Here is a 17590-nt window from a genome sequence, read left to right on the forward strand (position 1 = left end):
GTGATCTCATCTAAAAGAGGTGAATAACAGAATTAGGTTTGCTCATTTAATAATAGGTGTGGGGATATACACATCTATTTTTTAATTTCTAAAATTTCTAATTGGTCGAGATTGGCCGCCTTTTCCTCTTTGTGTAGGACTTATACATCTATTGTGTATTTGTGATTATTGTTCAGGCAATGTTCTGCATAGGCTGAATCAGGCTTCCTCAATCTCCAGCTTCTGTGGTGTTCCTTAAGCCTGGTATTGATTGACCTCCACATCTGTCCAATGTAGCAAGACTGACACTCTCGACATGTGATTTTATAAACACCACATTTTGTGATAGCTGGTTGTTTTTCTTTTACATGGTTTACCAAATCTCCACAAACCAGAAGTGCTAATCCATCCAGTCTCACCTGTAATAGGTGCTCCAGTACACAAGACTGCCACGAGACTCAACATCATCTTGAAGAAGAAGCTGAGCTTCAAAGGGAAATATAGCATTAAGAACAGTTTGGATTCAGTTAACAAGTTAATAGATGTTAAGGTTCCAACAAATGCAACATTAGTCTCTTTTGATGTGCATAGCTTGTTCACATGTATTCCAGTGCGAGACCGTATAGATATTGTGTCACAACCATTGTATTCACACAACACAACTCTAGAAGATCAGCTGAGCATTGCTAGTAGAGTTGAGTGTTGTTTAAATCAAATTTATTACTGCTTTGAAGGGAGCTGTTATCAGCACATAGATGGTCTGACAATAGGCTCACCTTTATTGCCCTTACTATCAGAAATGTCCAGGGACAAGTGGGAGACTGATTTTATGAAGAGAGAACCACTGGCAAAACATGTTGATAGAGATATGTAGATGCTATTCTTTGTATGTGAAAAGGTTCCAACAGAAAAGTTGTGGAAAATATGGACCAGTAAGTTTTAATTGTAATTTCTGTAAATTAAACATCGAACAGTATGTAGTTTCAGGGCCTATTATTGTGACGATATATAAGGGCCCGATTTTTGGTCATGAGACAGTCAGTCCGTAGCAGAATTTCAGATGAGAAACCTGTGGTGGTTACAACAACAACAACGCTTCAACTTAACTGTGAAATAAGTGTTACACTATCTGGTATGATTTTTTTTTTAGTAATTTAATTGAAAGCTTTGTTGCTTTGGTAAAAATAAAATTGGTTCTTTTTGTCGTGACAGAATAAATTACTATTAATCACACCAGATTTGTCGGAGAACAGCAGCAACATGTGTAATTGATCCAGCTTTAAGAAATTCTATTACGTTTTAGTGGAAAATTCGTGCGGTACTCTCCGACGTTAGAAAAGTCATGGTGTTCCGTTCGGAGCAGGAGGCGGCTGTCTTTTCTCATTCGCGATATCGAAAATTACTAAAAAAATTAACAGAAATTTTTTTCGGAGGAAGATCGCGCGGAGAAAACAGACGGAAGTTACATGAAAGAAACCTAAGGAACCAACTAATTGGATTTGTATGAACATATAAACGGAACTGAAAGAACTTGGAATAAATACTATAACGATGTCGTCACAACAGCCTCCTGTTCCGACAGAACACATGCTGGATCATAAGCTGCATAAATCTTTTAAACAAGAAAGATTATCACAAGTATAATTAATGAAAATAAGGTTGAGAGATTTTCTTTGAAATTAAATAAACTTCAAGGCTTCAAGTATTATATTATGAAACGGAAACTTACATTAACATGGCCACCCATTGTGGCGGTGGAGCGAATTTTCATGATATACATTCTCGCTTGTTTGTGGCCACATATATTTTTTAATCACTTAAACTCTTAAAGTTACAATAAAATGATTATATCAGTATGGAGCACAATACTTTTGCGTCCGACTCGCAACACATTCACAGAACAGCTAGAGAGCGGCGCGGCTCCCTGCAGAAGTAAAAATTGGCAATTGTTATTTTGAAACATAGGTGCATCGTTTTTTTACTGATCGATAGCAGCGTATAACAGTTTATAGCTATCGTGATATTCTGCGCTTTTCAGGAGCGCGGCAAAGATATCTGGTTACAACATTCATTGGTATATGTTAAAAGTTCGCACATACTGAAGCGAATACAGAAAAAAAAAAACTTTTTTACATGTTAAAAATCGCAGTGATAAAGGCTGTAATGTCACAACTATTAGGCTGTGTGTTAAAACAATGACAGTGTCTGCTCCATACATACCTTTCTATTCTTCAAGAACAGTGAACTTTGTGGTTAGTTTTTTACTGTTCTTAGATGTTCAATAGTAAACTATTGTAGCGGTATGTGAAGGTTTGCCTGCAATCTATTAATGAAGCTTATGGAAAGTTTGAACAATAGTGCACTGGCCATGCATATATAACTGTTAATTTTTTGGGGGTTGTGAACAGTGAAAGTAAAACACAGAAACACAACTGTGTGTCTGTCAGCTATATCATTTACAGTAGACAGTAGTTGCACCTCCAGTACTTCGACACCGAGGACAATCAACCAAGAAATAAAAGAAGCAAAACCGTCACAATCCCAACACCATTGATAAAATTTTAGGTAAAAAGATGAAGAAGCAAGCCAGGTTCCTACTGCTCCAATGACAAACACAAACAAACAGGTAAAGAAATGGTGCAGATTACCTTTTATAGGGAAAACATCTAATAACATAAGTAACATCTTAAAGGCAAAGGGTTTCTGTGTGTTTTTCTATGTACCTCAGACAATAGGTGTTTTCTTGTTCAATGCAAAAGAAAAACAACCAGCTATCACAAAAAGTGGAGTTTATAAAATCACATGCTGGGAGTGTCAGTCTTGCTACATTGGGCAGATGGGGAGGTCAATCTGTACCAGGCTTAAGGAACACCACAGAAGCTGGAGATTGAGGAAGCCTGATTTAGCGTTTGTAGGAAAAGGGTGCCAAACTCGACCAATTAGAAATTTTAAAAATTAAAAAATGGATGTGTATATCCCCACACCTATTATTAAATGAGCAAATGCAATTCAGTTACGCACCTCTTTTAGATGAGATCACAACCCCAGGATAGAAGCAAAATGTTTGGCCCCAGTCCATCATAGTTAAAAATATCTTAGTTGATCCATAACTTTAGTCTGGTCATTGTAATATAATTGGAGAATGTGTAATAATGGATGTAATTTGTTAAAAAAATGGTCATTGATGTAAGTTTACATTAAGCTATGGATCAATACCTAAGAAGTTGAGATTATCATTGCCTTGTCATCATGTTTATCGATGTATTATCATCTTTGGGAATCAGTAATGTACTTGAAAATGGGCTTATAACCTGAAACCTAGGTTGTGCAATAACATTAATAATAAATTGTGAAACAAAGAAATGTCTTTTATATCTGGTCAAATCTGTTTATTGTATTTCATGACGCAGGTACAGATTTCTGAGCTACCCCTAGTTCCATTTAGCTCCGTCCAAACAGAGCAGAATGCAACATTTTGCTCAGAAAGTTCACAGATAGTGAAACTGTATGCACATATTTTGAGACTATAGTACATTTGACTGACTTCACTTCAAGGTGTTTGTAAGACAGGTTGTAAATCAAGTGTGGAACATCTAAATGTCTTGTTTGCTTTACATTTTTCCGTATCAGCAACTTTTGTTGGATTGCATTCATTTTTCCTTGCAATATGCTCATTTCCAAGCTTCATTTTCTTTATTGTTCTTTGCTTTCTTTTAACTCACATGTTTTTGACACTGATCCTTTTTAGGTTTGTGTGAGGTGAGATTGTTGTTCTGACAAAATATTATTTCACTTACTGGTTTGAAATCCTTTCATTCTTCCTCATACAGGGTATACATTTTAGATATACTTAGCCTGGGGTCTAAGTACAGTCATTTTATGGATTTCCTAGAGTAGTGAGACTCCACTGTAGGAAACTCTTCTATGTGTTCTTTAACTCTCTGCAAATCATTTGGTTTACTTTTTCTATGTGGAATTCTTTTGCCTATGAAAAGTTCACTCTCTACCTTTCCTTTATATGCAGTATCAGTAACATCAGCTGAAACATGTAAGGTTTTAATAAAGAAGTTCTTAGAGATTCTGACATTTTTTTATTGTCTTTATTTAAGTAGTGAATCTCAGAATTCTTACATTGTTTCATTGGCTGATCTGTACTTCATCTTTGTGCTGGAGCTAGACTCACAGTGTTACCAAAAATAAAATCTTTCTTCCTTGTATAATTGCAGTCCCAGAAGCTTCCACAAAAGGAATTCCTCATTTCATCTGAAAAAGAATCAGTTTTATACTTTTTAATTATGTTCTTCTTCCATGTCTTGGGATCACTTTTAATCCATTTCGTTTATTTACCACTGTTGTTCTCTTTTAGGGCACTGATGTCTTTAATCATGAGATTTGTACTGTCTGCATCACTGGAACATGGTTCATAGTCAGGATCCTTGACAGAACAATCAGAATCAAAATCATTGTCTTCGGCACCAAGCCTGACCACTTCACTAGAATGACTTCCACCCAGCTCATCTGATACAGTTTCTGCTTTGGTTTATGTTGTGCTGCTGTCCATGTGGGGACTTCATCATATACCCCACTTGCATCATTTTTTTCAGGTTCCAGTTGATGCACTTGGAGTTTAAGACTCATTTCCTTAAAATAAAAATACGAAATAAAATTACTTAATACATTTTAAAATATCAGTGTACTGGAAGAATTAAATTCATGTTTAGAGTATCATTTTATTGCTTACTTGCACTTTCATCTTCATTGGGTATCATTTTTTTGGCCAATGGCACAATCAGGGCACTTCTTGAAATTTCTTTTAGAAGTAGACTCATTGTAGGAAACTGGCACAATGCTACTGCACTCACTGAACTCACAGCAGCTTCTGCTACAATGGGCATTTAGCTATTCATGCACATTAATTACAGTAATCAACAATAATACTGATGTCACATTGTTGAAGTAATGTGATATCATTACAGGCCAACAATGAATCACGGGTGCTGTTGCCATCTGTTGACAATAATGTTAAACACAGATTTACAACAGTCTGCTAACAAAATGTATCCTTGATACCTTTTAAGTAATGAACAATGATATTTATGTCATACCGTTTGCGTAATAATACATTATTGTACACCAACTTCATATCACTTTTCTAGTAGCTGAAGCTAAGAAACAAAAGCATACCACAATCTACTTACAAAATTATCTCCATTATATCACATATCTTTTTCTGCTGAAAGCCATTAAGTGCATTTGATGGATTGTTGTTGTTCAAATAATTTCACCAACACTATCAACAAAGTACAGGAAAAATCATTTAAGTGTACCTAAATGATTTGTGCCGTACAGAATATTTAACTGTGCACTTAACAGATTTCTGCCTCATCTGTTGAACTTCTTAGCATTTAACTAGTTTCTACAGATGAAACACAATCATTTTCTGATACAAACTGCATACGCAACCCAAAAATGACAGAATCTGCACTTAATGGGTTTCTGCAGTGAGCCCACAATATCTTGCAAAAGCCCTGAATCTCTGACAAATTTAGTAGTGCAGCAAGAAGTTTTCCCAGAATACTTAAAATGGAGCAAGGTAATGCCTGTGTTTAAGGAGAGGATGAACGATACCCAGGAAAATATAGACCCTTAATTATAACAACTGTTCTGTCTAAAATAGTAGATACAGTAATTAACAATAGAATGATAAACTTCATAGAGAAAAAAAAATCTTAAAACAGTGGTGGCCGGCCAAGAACTTGGCTCACAAACTGTGCCGTCTCACATGCCACAGCACTCAGACTGGCAGAATACTTCCCCCCCCCCCCCCCCCACTGGCATGCGACACTGCCTGAGAGGGAGGAAGTGGGAGAGGGGAAAAACAGTGACCACATCGTATTTAAATGGCACTGCAGTTGCACTTCATATGGCTTGGTTTGATATTTAATATTTCTCAACAACACAGATAACAAAAAAAGTAATTTTCAGTATTATTTAATGATTTTTGGTGCACTGAAGACATAATATAATTTTCATGTGGTACAAACTGTCAGCATATGGACAGATTCAGGCAGTTTCACAGATTTCTGCACTCATAAAGCCATTTAATTGTGACTTATTCAGTTTCATAATTGAAAAACGTCTTTGACACATATATGTTGATTGAAATATGGCAGCACTTTTGTAACCTCGTTACGGAGATGTGGAAACTCTACCTGAGGAAAACAAAATAGACATCCTGGTCAGTTTTAATGTAAAAGGATTTGTCTTCAAAATGAGAATTACACTGCAGATCAATCAGTTGGACCTGCACATGCATGGGGCACTTTCAAAGGAAATGGCATACAGTCTTGGAGACAGCTCAAAAACAGATGTGACATTGGCAGTATCCTCAAAATGTTTAGAAAACTATTGTTTTAATTCTCTCAATGCTACAATGAATTCTTCAGATCAATTTTTTTTAACACCAGTGATCTTAGACAGCTGGAATGTGTTTGTCACAATTTGCCCCTTCTATTATGTGATTTTCTTTGTAAATGCATCTCCATCAACCTGGAAATAAGTTTTTCCACATTTCAGTGTCTTACCATGGGCAGTGCTCAGTCAAGTCCACTTACAATTCAAGGTCTGCAATCCATTCTGGATGTTTTAATTTTCATTCCTGTACTCATTTTTTCATAAATTCAATAATAGAGGGTTTCAAATCAAAAAAGCATTTCAGGCATGCCCCTTGACTTAACCAGCATACTTCATAGTAGTATATAAAGTCTACATACCCTTTGTTCATTTCCATCAGAAACTGTTGCAACTGAAAGTGGAATATTGAGTGTGACTTCAGAAATTTTATTATTCATACCACCAATTTCTTCATGTGTTCCATGCCTGTAAATTTATCACAGAGTGCTTCTTGATTTGTGGAACAATGAATCGCATCTGTCAGTCATTGTAATTTTTCACTCTTTCATTGTCAACTAAATCTTTAAATGCTTTCTACATGGTATCATAATGTTGTTTCACAGCATATTTGCAGTACTCATCAATTATGCAACTGCATAATAGGCCTTTAGAATTCTCATCCTTCTCTTCTGTCATTCCCATTCATTTTCAAAGGCATGTGACAATAGATTGATACACTCCCTCTTTTTGTGCAAGTAGCACTGGACTTGTGAATGCCTTTAAAACCACAAACAAATGGTGAAGCATAAACAGCACTGACACCATGATTATGCCAAATAGAAGAGGATTTTGCTGACCAGAAAATGCCACACCACAATACTAAATGAAATGTTGTGAAGAGCTGAGCAAAGCTGAGACAGGCCAAGCCTCAACCTCCCTGCAGCCTGCACATCCTACTCACGTGCAGTTTGGTATGCCGTGGCCAGCTCTGTCTTAATAAATGGAGCACAACATGGGTTCAGAAAGGAGAAAAATGGAAAAGTTCATAACACATAAATGAGATTCTGGAAGCTCAGAAGAAATTATTAGGTTTATACTTACATCACTTCGAAGCTTTTTATCGTGCCTGCCACAGAATTGTTCTAGAGAAACTGTGCTGCTGTGGTATAAAAGGAAAAGATGCAGATAGTACAATACTTTAGTGGGAAACAGGTAATAGTGAGTTGAAATAAAATATTAATCTGGAAGTACAGAGAAAAATGTCGGTATTCAAGAGGTCAAATATGCAGAAGTTCTGAAATGAAATTTTCACTTTGCAGCGGAGTGTGTGCTGGTATGAAACTTCCTGGCAGATTAAAACTGTGTGCCAGACCAAGACTCAAACTTGGGGCCTTTGCCTTTCGCTGGTAAGTGCTCTACCATCTGAGCTACCCAAGCACGACTCACGCCCTGTCCTCACAGCTTTACTTCTGCCTGTATCTCATCTCCTACCTTTCAAACTTCACAGAAGCTCTCCTGTGAAACTTGCAGAACTAGCACTCCTGGAAAATGCACTAGTTCCAGGAGTGGTAGTTCTGCAAGTTTCACAGGAGAGCTTCTGTGAAGTTTGGAAGGTAGGAGATGAGATACTGGCAGAAGTAAAGCTGTGAGGACATGGCGTGAGTCGTGTTTGGGTAACTCAGATGGTAGAGCACTTGCCCACAAAAGGCAAAGGTTCCAAGTTCGTGTCTCGGTCTGGCACACAGTTTTTAACTGCCAGGAAGTTTCAGGACTTATACTATTTGTCTTGTATAAATGGTTTCTTAGGAGAAATGTTTAGTATTCAAGGATCTGACAGGAATGATCATTCAGAGCAAAAGCCATAGCAAACATGGACCCTAAAATTCATAACTTAAGAGCTATGAGCACTTCTTCATCTAAAAATTATTCGATTCCATTGTGGCAGGGTGCCACAGCAACCAGTTTCGAATTACTCCAGAATAAAAACAGTCTTGGTTGTGAAATTATTTAATATCAATGATGTGTTTGACCCTTTTGGGGCATCATATTCATTTTCAATACTTTGAAACAATTCTCTTCTATAGCAAGCTCCGTGACTTCCATAGTTTGAGAGGATGTTGTGTGGAGGTTGTATGGACCAAAACAAGATAAAAATGTCTGCAAAACAAGCACTCTAAAGTGTGTACTTTAAAGAGTTATGAGCACTTGTTCTTCATCCATATCATATCTTCCATTGAACAAGTATTCACTTTAGAGCCCATGTTTACTAGACAGTTTGTTATTGTCCATACTATTTCCTCCCAAAATATGGAAAGTGAAGAGCTTGAAGTAGAAGTGATTTCTTTCACAGTATCAAAGTTGAATCTTTCCAGAATGAGGAGACCCTTCAGAACTAGAAACCCACCAAGAATGAGGCAAAATGAGCAGTTGCAGAGACCAAAGCAAATCACCACCAGCATTTATATAACCAGCTAACAACTAAAAAATGGGACAAAATGATCTCCTGACAGGCCCAAATGTTGTGTACAGCAGGTCAGGATACTACAGATTTGTACAAGATAAGAATGATTGGCAGCTCCATGACAGTATAACGTTTCTAGAAAGTTGGCATGAGTATTTCTGTGAAATACACAATACTGAATTACATCACCCACCAATACAAAAAGGCAATGTTATGACTGGACCAGTTCCATGTATCATAACAGATGAGATCAAACGTGCCATTCATAACATGAAAAATGGAAAGGCTCCAGGCCCAGATGCCCTTCCCAGAGACATAGGGAAATCGAGGGACTTAAGGGGGGTAGGATGTCAAACAGGCCGACATGGAGCAGGAGAGGCATCACATGACATTTTAATTTCCACTGTCTATACTTTTACAAATAAATTCATAAAACTTTGTCAGCATGACCAGGAAGGATTCAGAATTCACACTCATAGCAATGGAAGTTTGATAACATAATGAAGTAATTTTTTTTACATGTGAAATTTCATAATTTTTTTCACTTACTAATGGCAGTATTTGTTGATATAGGTACACTTTTCTTCATAAGTAAGAGAGATGGTTTGATGAATTTCGCACAGCATACAAACCATACTTAAAGGTGTATGAAACTCTAGAATTTTCCAAATCTATTAAAAACTGTGGTAAAAATTGAGGTAATTAACCACAAAATTTGTGTATTTTCTAAACATGAAGTTTAAAATACAACAGATCATTCGTTTTTTCATAAATTAAATAAATTCTAGAGTTTCATACACCTGTAAGTATGGTATGCATGCTGTCCAAAATTCATTGAAGAATCCCTCTAGCTTATGAAGAAAAGTGTACCTATAGCAACAAATGCAGCCATTAGTAAGTGAAGAAATGATGAAATTTCACACGTAAAAAGAAAATTATTTTGTTATGTTTTCGAACTTCCACTGCAATGAGTGTGAATCCTGAATCCTTCTTGGTGATGCTGACAAAGTTTTATGAGTTTATTTGTAAAAGTATAGACACTGGAAATTAAAATGTCATGTGATGCCTCTCCTGCTCCATGTCGGCCCGTTTGACATCCTACTCCCCCTTAACAAAAAAATGAGCACCTGGTTGGTAGAATTCCTCAACTCCATCATTCACTACATCCATATACCTACCGAATGGTTGTCTAGTATCACACACAGTACCTATTTTTAAGGGCAAGGGTGACCGCATTGAATGTACTAATTACTACCCAATCCCTGTCCTCTCCCACCCTATGAAGATATTTGAACATTTCGTAGTGACATGCTACAGAATGTAATCCAGCTCTCAGTAAATCAATGTGGGCTTGTGAAGGCATCTAATTGAGTGCCACAGCAAATGATTTGGTACGCTCTTCACAATCATCAAGCTTCTCAAACTTACATAGACTGGGTAAAAATGCTGTACAAAAACACTACCATCCAGGGGTGATCCTCTGTAGGACTGACTGGAAGCTTTCCTGTGACAGTTGGCATTCATCAAGACTCAGTTCTGTCACAACTGCTTACCATAATAGACTTACAGAGATGTGTACTGTGGGTAGTACTACATGCTGATGATGTGATTCTTATGGTGGGTATCAGGAAGTATCTAGAAACTCAAGTCTAAACATGATATGATTGTCTACAAAGATTTGATCACATTTTAAACATCCACAAGAGTAACTACCTCAAAATAAACCCATCTCCTGAAACTGTACAAATCACTGGAGCACCCCTCAGCATGATGGACACATTCTGGTTCTGCACTCTCAACTGCAGAGTGGTGGTTATGTGAATCAGGATGTGCGAACAGAATCAGAGTAATTAGATTCAGAGATGTCTTGATATTCTTTGTGATAAGAAAATGCCAATCCACATGAAATCAAAGATATACCACAGAATAGTGAGGCCAGATGCATTATATGGTACCAAGTATTGGCCCACGCCTAGAAGTGCTAAGCATTCGCTAATTTTCATGGAAATGTGGATACTGAGAAGGTCATTAGGTATTTTCCTGTTTGACCATATCAACAATGCAATGATCTTACAATCATCTGTAGAGGCTCCAGTCAATGAGAAGATGCAAGAATGGAGACTTCGGTGGTATGGACATATCGTACAGGCACTACCTATTTCATTCATCAGCTCAGCCTATCATCTCACTGGTCAAGGACAGAGACAATGTAGAGGACCTAAATTATGGTGGCTAGATGCTACAAATGCTGATCTAAGATAAAGAAGCCAAAATACACAGAAAGTGTTAGACCATAAGAAATGATGTACATTGACCTAAAAAGTGGTCTCCACGTCAATGGGAAGGCAGTAGGAAGAAGAAGAACAAGAATAAGAAGGCTGAAGATGAAGAAGTTCTCATAGCTCTTAAGGTATGCATTTTAGAGCCCATGTTTACCAAACACTGTTGCATCAAATGATCATTTCTCTCATATCCCTCAATACTGACCATTCCTACTGCGACACCTTGCATAAATGATTTTCCCATTGCAATAAGTGAAAAAGTGATTGTGAATGCCAACAACACAACTTTACTGCAATGACTTGATAAATGGTTTGGAAAAGAGAACCTGTGAGAACATATAATGACAGAATGGTATTTTGTAGGAACTAATCTAGTGATCAACAGTAAGAAAGCAACATGTACAAAATTTCAACAAATGGAGCTGTCAGCTCAGAAGATTTCATTCTGATCATTGGGGCTGCAGACCTAGAAGTGGGCTGCAATAGGTTTCTGGGTACAGAGATGGGCAACTTTCTGACATGGGAAATCCATACCAATAAATGAGTACAAATTCATTCTTAATGAAGAAAATATCCAGTGTGGGAATGAACAGCACATGCACACATTCAGAGAATTTTAAAACTTCAAAAGAAAGCCAGCTGGTACACAGCAAAACTAATACTGAAGGCTCCTGCAAAAACAAATTTAAAGAATTTAAAATATTAACTGTACTAGGTCTGTACATATATGAGACAATACTTCTTTTGGTGATAAATTGTACAGCACCTATAAACAAAGATTTTCATGACCACAATACAAGAACTAGAGAAAATTACCATATCGGCAGCAAAAGACTGAAACTGACAGACAGGTACCCTAGAAAGGCAGAAAGCTTATTTTATAACAAGATGCCACTTAGTATAATGGAACTGCACACCTTCAAAAGAAATCTGAAGGAACATGTTGTATCTGGATATTTTTATAAGCTGAAGCAATATTTGCAGGCAAATTCATAAAAAAATTGGAAATTAAAACTGGGAATGGTGTAAATCACTTCTTCAAGTGTAAACCATCTTCATGAGGAGGGAAAAAAGGAAGACCAATGTAGTGCTGAAAATACAGAAAAAGTGAAATTGTACACAAAGTGGAAAACTGTGTTTCCTGATACTGTATATCTTAGTGCAAACATGATTTAAAAACTTTATTTTCAGTTGGTAGAACTGCCTTAATATTTTTAAAAAATAGTTTTCTAGTCTGTATAAATGTGTTAGCATATTTCTGCAGTATGACATAAATATATGACTTTGTCTGCTTTTATTGTGTCAGCAGGATTACAGAGTTGTGTTTGCATGAATGTGTGTGTGTGTGTAAGTGTCTAATTCAGAACAAGGCCTTTTGACCAAAAGCTTACTTTTTTGACAGTCTTGTTGTTGTACCTATCTGTGACTCAGCATCTCTGCTATATGGTGAGTAGTAATCTATCCTTTTCATAACATCATTAATATTTTTTATTGTTTGTATATTTTGTTGAAGACTGTTAAGGCTGCCTAACATACAATGCTACTTGTCACAATGGTTTCTTTTTATTAGTGACACCTAGTAAGTGTTCCTTTTGCCATGTCAGAATTTATATTGTGAGTGCTTCCTGCAGATATTTTTCAACTAATCAAGATATTCTTCAGGCAAGGAAATCTGTTACCTGGATCATTATCAAATAAGTAACCTCCACCATTGGTTTCTAGGCTAAAGTTATATCTGTTCCTATTTGGGACATCTGATTCAGTATATTTAAATTATCTGTGTTAATTAGTAATCAAAATAGAAGTGGCATTTGGATGCGGTACACATATTTCTGTAATACACACCACACTGTACATACCTGTTTGAACTCATTAACTATGTTGTAGTAGGTACAACAGTTTTTAGACGTTGTACATAAAATGAAAATATTTTATTAGTATTTGTTTCTTCCTTTAGATGTTGGCTTCCTTATGAAGAAAACAATGCCAGCTATAATTTGTCAGAAAGAGAATTAAACCTGAGTATCCCAAGAGATGAAAGCACAGGAAGCTGGTCATCATGTTACAGATTTGATACAAACTTTTCAAGTGAATATTTTGAAAACAATATTCCAGCAAATTGCACTGTTGGCTGTGACAAGTGGATCTATGATACAACAGTTTACAAAAGCAGTGTTGTAACTGAGGTTTGTCAAATGAAAACATTGACTCAGCTGTCTGATTAATTTTATGATTCCATAACAATTTACTTTATTTGGCAGTTTGACCTGGTTTGCAAAAATGCATGGTTGAGAGCAACTGCTGATGCACTTTTCATGGTAGGCGTTTTACTTGGTTCAATAATCTTCGGTGAACTTTCAGACAGGTAAGAGCTCACTGTTATAATTTAGTTTAAGCAACTGTTTTTTCTCCTTAAATGGATCAAGTAGATGGTAATTTCCTTAATTTTGGCCAATGAATTAATACAGCAGTCAATCAGAAATTTATGGATGAGCTGTTTAACTCCTAAACCATGCATACAAGAAATAGTTTTTAGGTTCTTTTTATGTTATTAAGCCAGCTACAGTACTGAATTTTATTTCAATGTTCATTTGTGGATGTACAACAGTGGTAAATAGTCACTTCTTCTATAAACATGTAGCTTCTACAGCTTTCTCCTAGTATGGTTTTAGACCTGTGGTAGAATAATTGAGGATTTCATTAGAAATGTTGTGAGAAAACTAGTACAATAAATGACCAAAGTTAAACAAAAACTGACATTTAAAACTTTTGTTTGTCATCTACTTGATCCACAAAATTGCTAATCTAGTTAGTGCAACCTGTGCAATGTGAAACAGAAAAATACTGTTATTACAGCAAACATACTGTTTGGTATAGTAGATATATTAATTACATTGATCAAGAAATTTAGTTGCTGAACTAAAAGTTTTATGAAACTTTCCCTTAGGTATGGGCGTAAGATAATCTTCTTCATCTCACTTGTTTTACAAGTTATTTGTGGTACAGTAGCTGCATTTTTGCCTGATTACATTAGTTTCATGATTGCAAGGATGCTGATTGGAGCTTCAACATCAGGTGTTTTCTTGGTAGCTTATGTTATAGGTGAGTTGTCATTTGTTCCAGGAAGTATACAACAGAGTTTCTTTTTTTAAAGACAGAAAAAACTTCATATTTATAAACAGATATACTATTGAATATTCCATGGAAATAAATTTCTGTCATTATCAAGAGTGGCTAGCACCTAATTGAAAAGAATAAAAATGATAAAGGAAGAAGGCTAGTTACCAACAATACAACTATGCAAATGACAGATAATAACTCGGCTACGGATACTTCACCAGGCTGGGATATAATCACCTGTGGATGAAATCAGTAGTATTAGATTGTTGCACTGGAAATAGCAGAAGTGGTAAGCAGTTAGCAGGTACATAAACAAGGGCTTTGACTTTATACCTTGGCTTTCAAACTTGTATTCTTCTTCGGAGCACACACAGAACCATTTCAGACACATAGCTACATTCTCACAAGTTTTCTCTCTCTCTCTCTCTCTCTCTCTCTCTCTCTCTCTCTCTCTCTATCTCTCTCTCTCACACACACACACAGAAAGTTTGAAAGTTTAGCTATTGTGTGCAACTTCTTGTTTATATACCTGTCTTCTGTTTAACATTTCTTCTGTAAGATTATCATGTATCTTCTTTTCTAACATTGTTTAATAATAAGTTCCCTTTGGCATGCACTTTTCAGAATGATGCTGAGGAGTGATGACATAATAGAAAAATACATCAAAATGAGAGGAGTATTATCCTTTGAAAACTCGAACTACCAGATTTATACATTCTCTCAGTGAGCATTAACTTCCTCATTTGTTATATTGCTCTCCTTTATAATTTCAGTTTCTAAGCTTCTTAAACTATTTTGTTTGATGAGAGCATTGGTGTAAAATGTGGTTGGTAAATGGGGTATTACACCTTCCCCGTGCACGTTTTTTATAGCTAGTTTTTATACTTTTTTACAATATGGAAAAAATTGTTCTTGAATTTTTTTACTATTTATTTTCATATTTATTGCAGTTCTTAATTAAAAGCTCTGAGAGAATGGATTAGTCAGTTCTCATGATTATTTCAGCCATTTACTTTCTAACATTTGATGTAGTAAGTTATAGTGTTGATTTTCCATTGTTTCCATAGTTACGGTTACTGATATTTTTTAAAACATGTTATTTCATATTATGTTACTGTACATAAATATAAAATCTTTTAATCAATATTTTCATTACTTCCTGTAGCAATGGAAATGGTTGGTCCAAGCAAAAGGCTGTTTGCGGGTGTTGTTTGTCAGTATTTCTTCACAATAGGTTACTTGTTGACTGCTTTGCTAGCATACTTCATCAAAGACTGGCGAATGTTACAAATTTCACTTTCACTACCTGGACTTCTGTTCTTAAGCTACTGGTGGTAAGTAGATTGTTATTAATATAAACAGTGGTAATTGTCATTTTAAAATTGTAATAATAATGTAATTTCCACTCTTTAGTGATGCACACCTTTTTGAGTTTAATTGTGTAAGAAGTTCTTTTTCTGCTCAGCAGTTTGAGATGACTGACATTTATTATAACATTCTACAACATATGTCATATGAGCTGACAAAGCTATGGACACTTGGAAAAACATTACAAAACAGTTACTATGTTTCACAAATAAATTTCTATATTCATGTGATCTAAGTGTTTGATAGTGAGTCCAAATTATAATATCATATTCATGTGATTTTTGTCAGACTAAAAATGAGTTTACAAAATTATAGTATTTGAGAAAAAATATTTCTCTGATACACACTTCACACTTGTTATGTTCCTGTTAGCATGTAAATAATAAAGTAATTCATCTCTCTGCCTGTGTGTGTGTGTGTGTGTGTGCGTGTGTGTGTGTGTGTGCGCGCGCGCGCGCGCGCGCGCGCTGTGCGCGCGCTTCTGCTAATTTTGTGTTTATGCAGTCATGCATATTTTGTCCTGCATATGTTTATTTTTTCATAAAAATAGAATTAAGACATTCCTGAGTACAGATATTGAGGATCATCCTTTTACTGATTTATTTCTAATAATCATTGTGTATTTAGCATCATTTATTTCCACATACTTAATGGGAAATATTCAGTTTGGAAGGAATGTGATATGCATGTTCTTGTATAATTGAGTTTTTATCTCATCATCATATTTGTGTAATAAGTGAACATAAAACACATGAACAAATGAATAGTTTGTTTTTGCAACTGCGAGCACAGTTTTAGTGTACATAAATTAGGCTGTGGGCAGTAACTAAGAGCTGATGCTCCCTATATTTTATTTATTTATTTGTCATCCATCTTTAAGCATTATAATAATGCAGTCAATGTCATCTTTTATGTACATATACATTTAGGTATTCTATGTAGTACCTCTGAATAAACAATATTAAATATACTGAACTTTCTTCAATTTATTATATACTTTCTTCAGAGCACATACAATAAGCATAAATCACAAAACAGTATCCAAAGAACTCAGGCCTTAAACAAAGATATCACTTTCTATCCTAAGTTCATAACTTGATTCAAATTGATTTGGAACATTAGCCCCCCACCCACACACAAACACACTCCTACCTCAACCCTCCTCCACCTCCATTTTTGGGAGAGCTGTAGCCTTTTTAACAACATACATAGGAGCAGAATGAAAACTGCAACTTTTAAGAACTCTTTAAGAAACCAGGAGCCCCTGGTACCTCAGGGTATTGACATACAACATTTATACCTGAAGAAGTTTCATTAACATGAAGTATACAGGGTTATTCTAAATGATGGACCTATTTTCAAAAATTTGTAGGTATTCAAGTACAAATCCAAAATGAACTAGCTTCATACTAATGAAAAGAGGAAGTTTCAAAGTTTTTGGCAGGCAGCAGCAGGCAGGTGGTGATGGTTTCAGGAGCAACCGTTAGAGTTCACACGGCAATAGGGCCATCATTCTGTTTCTGTTTCACCACTCTGAACGATCTGCAGAACTGGATCACTGCTGCAGTGCACTCAGTAACAGCAGATTCACTTTTGCTTGTGTGGGACGAGTTTGGTTACTGTGTTGATGTTTACCGTGCAACCAACAGTGGTCACATTGAATATTTATAACATTTATCACGTTTCTAATTGTTAAACAATCAGCAAATTGATATCAAACACTATGAAAAAAACTTTGAAACTTCCTCTTTTCATTGGTATAAGGCTTGTTCATATTAGATTTGTACTTGAATAAATATGAAGTTTTGAAAATGGGTTCATCATTTAGAATAACCCTGTATTTACATTTGAATGAGTTCCAAGCATACTACTGCTGTCCTTGTTTGACATGAAAACAGTTCCCAAATTGCTATCACAATAGGGTGGCTTTAAGTGCTCGACTGATATGGCATTTGGCTTATCATTTCTGTTGATCATAAATACCTTG

At 35.8% G+C, this 17590-nt stretch overlaps 1 protein-coding gene across 2 annotated transcripts in view; it reads left to right on the forward strand.

Moving 5' to 3' along the window:
- LOC126238686 (organic cation transporter protein-like) overlaps positions 1-17590 on the forward strand; it is a 75964-nt gene that overhangs the window by 34729 nt on the left and 23645 nt on the right. For both annotated transcript variants that reach the window (XM_049947806.1, XM_049947807.1), the window contains exons 3-6: positions 13073-13301; positions 13377-13480; positions 14063-14217; positions 15401-15569. In XM_049947806.1, coding sequence (XP_049803763.1) covers positions 13073-13301; positions 13377-13480; positions 14063-14217; positions 15401-15569 — 657 coding nt within the window. The remainder of the gene's footprint in view (positions 1-13072; positions 13302-13376; positions 13481-14062; positions 14218-15400; positions 15570-17590) is intronic.

The sequence above is a fragment of the Schistocerca nitens genome, chromosome 1 (genome assembly GCF_023898315.1).
Source record: "Schistocerca nitens isolate TAMUIC-IGC-003100 chromosome 1, iqSchNite1.1, whole genome shotgun sequence".
NCBI classification, from domain to species: Eukaryota; Metazoa; Arthropoda; class Insecta; order Orthoptera; family Acrididae; genus Schistocerca; species Schistocerca nitens.